Genomic DNA, 6,097 nt, shown 5'->3' with positions numbered 1-6,097 from the left:
CCCCCCTAAATTTTTACATATATATCAGTTTATCAAGAAAACTGTTAGTTTTATTGGGAAAATGAATGTAACTGATATTGTAGTCCATCATTTAACAAATCGAATGACATATAATAGAACTCTTCCCGATCAATGGTTACAGAGATATTTGATTTTCCGTGATTATCTGCATTTTTCATGTTTTAGGGGGCTGGGGGTGAAAGCTCCAGGGGGATTTCTTGGGACTTTTGGTAGAATGACCCTCTGGGAGGGTTCTATCGATGGTGAGAAATTCAGCTTTTATTTAATTTTCGGATCGAAATTGCTTTTTTGGACCTTCATTGACTGGGCTATTTTTACAGAAAGAACATTATTAAAGTGATCGGTAGAGATAAACGAGTTTACTTTGAGCTATTCCTCTCCCGAATTTAGATTAGATAACAAAGTCCGGAATAGGACTTGTCTTTTAGGTTTCCACTCCAACCTTTCGGTCCAAAATGTCTGTAACATACTTTCATCTATTATGAAATTGATATTTATTATTATTTGCGTCTAGCTCTCATAGTAGAAGTCGCTAAGGACGTCTACCAATACATTTCTGGGTACTCTCCGTTTTTTGTCCTCCCAGTATTCCTTCTCCTTCTCTCTCTGAGAATGCCTTCTTTCTAACTTCAGTCCATCTAGTCCTGCTCCTTCTACAAGCTTCCACTGGCCTCACCTCCCAATTTTCAAAGAATGTCCTATATTTTCCGCTGTCAGTTATACTTACTCTAAGAATTCTGGCTAGGTTGAGATTATTTTTAACATTATTTTTTTATCCAATCTCCTGAATTTATAAGGGAGCAGACATATTCGACTATTCTTCGTGTTATTCTGCTCACGGGAAGTCTTTTAATATGGCCAAAAAACTTGAGTCTTCTTTTTCTCATGTCCGAGACCATAATAGAGTGTTGTTCGACTACATAATTTTTCTGAAGTCTAAAGGTGCGTACAGATATACGCGCCGCGAACATGAGCAATTCACTTTTAATCAGCTGATGCCAAGCTTTTTATATCTGTATCTTACCGTTTCTGTAAAAATACAGATATAGTCAGCTGATTAAAAGTGAATTGCTCATGTTTGCGGCGCGTGTATCTGTACGCACCTTAAAACCATACTCTGTATTGATATTTATTATTTATACCAGCTTATTCTCCATTTTATTCAAAAAAGCAAGTCAACAATCATTTAGTACAAAATAATTGAGTAACAGTAATACTTTTTAAAGAATTTAGGATATAAATCCACACTTTTCTTAGGAATTTAAAACCTTGCGATTTCAAAACTTTCCATACTAAGGTTAATTAATACTATAAGAACAAAAAATAGCTTCTATACAATCGACCCAATTCTATCATATTTTTGTCTATTCTAAGGATGATTTCTAGAAAGCCAAATTAATTTCTATGATCTCATGGTAATATCATAGATAAAGGATAAGCATAAGCTATATTTCTTGTCTCTGGTAATATTCCGTTATGGCTGAGTTCAAGTAGATTAGAAGTCAAGGAGATTAAATTTAGACATGAAAATCGAAAATTTAGTTTGATTTAAAAAAAATAATTTGTGGAACAGACAATATTTGTCTATGTTATTCACCTTGCGATCCATAATTATACTTGAAGTATACCAGCAGGTAACCCGTGCTCCGCAAGTGTCTATTTTTAAACTTGACAAACTGAAAACTTGACCGAGTGGAATCTTGAAGAGTTTGAAATAGGCCTATAACCATCCTCTGTAAATTGAAAATCTATATGCAAAATTTCAAGTTAATAAGTCCAGTAGTTCAGACCTGATGATGCGTCAAACATGATTTTCCTATTTAAGCCAGTTTTTTCCTTCATTAAAGTATAGATTTTCTGTTATCGCTCTCACATTACTGGACAGTTATTACTGTCATACCTTGTGTTATTGGATGGGCACGTTAAACTGTTCCGGCTGAAGTATGACAGTCGTAAGGCCTATTGACGGCTTAAATGATATATTCAGGCGGTGGGACCTTCCCGCAAAGGACTCCCCACCAATAAAAACCATACGAATTTACTTTTTACTGTCATACCATACCTTCGAAGCCATGTCAAATTCCAAACCGGATAATTTCTTCTAAAATTAATATCTGACTATCTTAATAGCAGGAGTCAGTCAAATTAAATCTGAAATCATACCCATCATCACATCATACAAACGCTCAACCAACAAAAACAATACAAGAGTATTGAACGTCAACCATAAATTAGCTGCAATATAATCTCCCTCCTCCAATCTCTCTCTGTCTGTCTCTCTCTTCCAAATATTCTACTATTACACTCTTTATAAACCTCATTTCTCATCTTGAAACTATTCATCCGTTTCTAAACTATTCAAATTAAACAAACCTGAAACGTTCTGCACCTTCTTACTTCCCTAATTTGTAATCTCTCATCAATTCAACAATATGATCTCCACCTATTACCACACTGATTTACAATCTTATATCAATTCAACAATGATCTTCACCCGTTATTACGCTAATTTATATCATTCAACAATATGGTTTTCATATGTTATTAACCTAATTTTAAATCGTACATCAATTCAAAAGTGACTCATTAAAAATCAGTTTTGAATCGTGAATTGATCTGACAATAATTTTCACTGGTTATAACGCTAATTTCCAATCATCTTCCATTCAAAAATCATCTCTTCAATAATGTTAATATACGAGTTTTAAATCTTGGATGGATTTAACAATGATTTTCACTGGTTACAACGCTAATTTTCAATCTTTTTCAATTCAAGAACAGTCTCTTCTCATCAATTCACTGATTTTAGATTTCTTGAACTACTGTCTTGTTAGGCAGGCCTACTTCAAGCTTTGATCATCCAGTCGGTTTTATTATGTTAATTTGCAATTAATCCCTGAGTAAAACTCTACTTCTTAATACACTGAGTTTGAATCTTACATTGGTCTATACAACTTGTTATTATCATCTTTTAATCATCCAACACTGTATTCAACGTTGTTATTATACTAATTTGCAATCAATTCCTAGGTGAAACTCTACTTCTTAATACACTGGTTTTGAATCTTAAATTTGTCTACACTATTTGTTTGTTACCTTTAGTTTTAATCATCCCGCAATGTGTTTAACATTATTATACTAATTTGCAATCAATCCTTAGGTGATCTCTACTTCTTAATACACTGATTTTGAATCTTAAATTTGTCTATACTACTAACTTGTTTGTCACCTTTTAATCATTCCGCAATGTGTTCAACTTTTTATTATACTAATTACAATCAATCTCTGAAGTGGGATGCACATTAAACTGTCAGTTTTCCCTACAGTCTACATCAATGCCTCCCTTACAATCAATGATGACAATTTGAAGTGATTGATAATCTTTCCCCAATGTGCGATTCACTCAAAACTGTCAGAATTTCTTGTAGATTACATTAATGCTTCTCATTCTGTCAATAATGACAACAATAAATTTGAAATGATACTCGATTACCGAGCCCTATTCTTTGGAGTTGTGACGTGTGGTTGGATGGAGGTTTATGGAGCTAATTTTTTGAGTTTTTCGAGTATATAAGCGGTGACAAGCGATGGAGAAATCATCTTCTGGGGTGCATTCACTACAGCAAGAGCATCAAGATGAGGTGTTTCTCAGTTATCGCACTCCTTGCTGCATGCATTTCTGTAAGTATGCCTTCATTTTATTGAGAAAAAAATACTTAAAATCATTTTAGGAGTGCATTTTAGCATCTCCCAGCGCTTTGAAACTGTTCAAAACTATATTGAACACTATAAACATTCAGGAGAGCTTTGAAACTTTTTCGAACGCTCTTAAAGATTGTAATCATTCAGAATAAATTTATTGAAAATAGATACCGTAACATAAATTCAGCAGTGCATTTTATCACGTCCTAGCACTTACTAACAGTTTAAAACTTTCATTGAAACATTCAAGAACACTTTGAAACTTTCCAAATCCCTAAAAGATTTTAAGAATCATTCATTAGATCTATTTATTGAAAGTAGATTACATAGAATCATTTCAGGAGTGCATTTTAGATCTTTCTAACAGATTAAAATTTTCAATGAAGTATTCAAGAGCACTTTGGTATTTTTCAAACGCTCTGAAATATTTTTTATCATTCAGAATCCTTTATTGAATCTATTTATTGTAAAAAATTACATATACATAATTTTAGGAGTGCATTTTATCACCTTCCAACACTTTCGAACAGTTTAAAACTTTCAATCAAACATTCAGGAGTATTTTTAAACTTGTCAAACGCTCTAAAATATTTTAAATTATTCAGAAGCATATTGAAAACTTCTAAACACGTTTCAAACACTCTGAATTATATTCAAACGCTTGAAAAGATTTTTAATTGTTCAGAAAAACATTGAAAAACTTTCCAAATACTTTGAATTACTCAGAATTATTTTCAAACGCTTTAGGCTACAAGGTTTTTAGTTGTTCAGGAAAACATTGAAAACTTTGAAAAACGTTCCAAATACTTTGAATTACTCAGAATTATTTTCAAACGCTTTAGGCTATAAGGTTTTTAGTTGTTCAGAAAAACATTGAAAACTTTGAAAAACGTTCCAAATACTTTGAAACACTCAAAATCATATTCAAACGTTTTAAAAGAGTTTCAATTGTTCATAAAAACCTTGAAAAACGTTCCAAATGCTTCGAAACACTCAAAATCATATACAAACGCTTCAAGTTTTTTAATTGTTCAGAAAAACATTGAAAACTTTGAAAAACGTTTCAAATACTTTGAATTACTCAGAATTACTTTCTAACGTTTTACAGGGGTTTTAATAGTTCAGAAACAGATTGAAAACATTGAATCATAAGAAAATACCTGTTAAGCCGCGTTCACACCAAGTTATTAACTTAATCCTTAAAGATTCTATTTGAACGGAACTTGACAAACACATATGATCATCATGTGTATGATAAGTTATGTTAAATCTAATAGAATCTATAAGGATTAAGTTATTAACATTTTGGTTATAACTTTGGTGTAAACGCAGCTTCATTCCTTCAAATCTCAACACTTTGAAACATTATTTAGAAGCACCCAGAACCACTTTGACACCCTTGGAAATACACTTACACTTGCAAATATTGAGAGGCGTAAATACCCAATATGTATTTTATCATTTGATATGGATGCTTTTCATGTTTGTCTGCACTGAAAATGTTTTGTTGTTGTTGAATTTAGGCTGCAACATGCATGAGCTATGGAAGTTATGGTGGCGCCGCTGCAGCCTATGAAGCTACAGCTGGAGCTGCCCAGCAGTATGGCATGGAACAGTCCCAGTCCCAATACGTAAGTAAAACATTTAAAAATGTTCTAACAGAATAAAATTGTACAAAAAATAATCTCAAAATCTAGTACTTGAACCATCATCGACATGCTGAACATTCTCCCAATATGTAAGAAAAAATAAAATGATGAAAATGTTTTCAAAGCCGAAACTATACTCCGTGCAAATTTACTTCAGACTTGGAGGAATTTGCGGCGCAGAGAAATGGAGGGAGATCAGCCAATTGCAGTGTTGGATTGAGTCATAGGTGGAAGCGTAGTTGTCAATTTGTCGAATAGTCAGTCGAGTCTGTGATTGCAGAGAGGAAACTTCCTAAGTTCAACATGAGCGCTTGAATACTCACTGGAAATTGGAGAACGCTGGCCGGTACACAACGGCAACATAGCCGCCGTTGTATGCCTTCTCTGCTGCGCATGTCCATTCCAAGTGCGAAGTAATTCTGAACAGAGTATAGTGTTGTGTTTTATATGAGTGTTTATATAAGAACGTATTGATAAAAAGGGCACCATGTATATTGTATATCTCTATTAATTGACAATTCAAGTAGCCCTTTCAAAATACTTTATCAAAACATTTATAGGTTTTAACCGAATATAAGTGTACAAATTATTACAAAATCTAGTACCTGGAAAAGCCTGTAATAGCCTTGATGATATATGGACGTAGATTTTGATTTAGACTGTAGTATAAATTTGAGAAGGGACATTTTTAGAATTATAAAGCTGTGTTTACATCAAAGCTATTA

At 33.1% G+C, this 6,097-nt stretch overlaps 1 protein-coding gene across 1 annotated transcript in view; it reads left to right on the top strand.

Moving 5' to 3' along the window:
* The first annotated feature begins 3,590 nt into the window (after window positions 1-3,590).
* LOC120353920 (uncharacterized serine-rich protein C215.13-like) overlaps window positions 3,591-6,097 on the top strand; it is a 31,364-nt gene continuing 28,857 nt past the window's right edge. The window contains 2 exon segments of the mRNA XM_039439454.1: window positions 3,591-3,702; window positions 5,247-5,354. Coding sequence (XP_039295388.1) covers window positions 3,658-3,702; window positions 5,247-5,354 — 153 coding nt within the window. The 5' untranslated portion in view covers window positions 3,591-3,657.

The sequence above is a fragment of the Nilaparvata lugens genome, chromosome 12 (genome assembly GCF_014356525.2).
Source record: "Nilaparvata lugens isolate BPH chromosome 12, ASM1435652v1, whole genome shotgun sequence".
Classification (NCBI taxonomy): Eukaryota; Metazoa; Arthropoda; class Insecta; order Hemiptera; family Delphacidae; genus Nilaparvata; species Nilaparvata lugens.
This window is presented reverse-complemented; position numbering and strand designations above follow the sequence as displayed.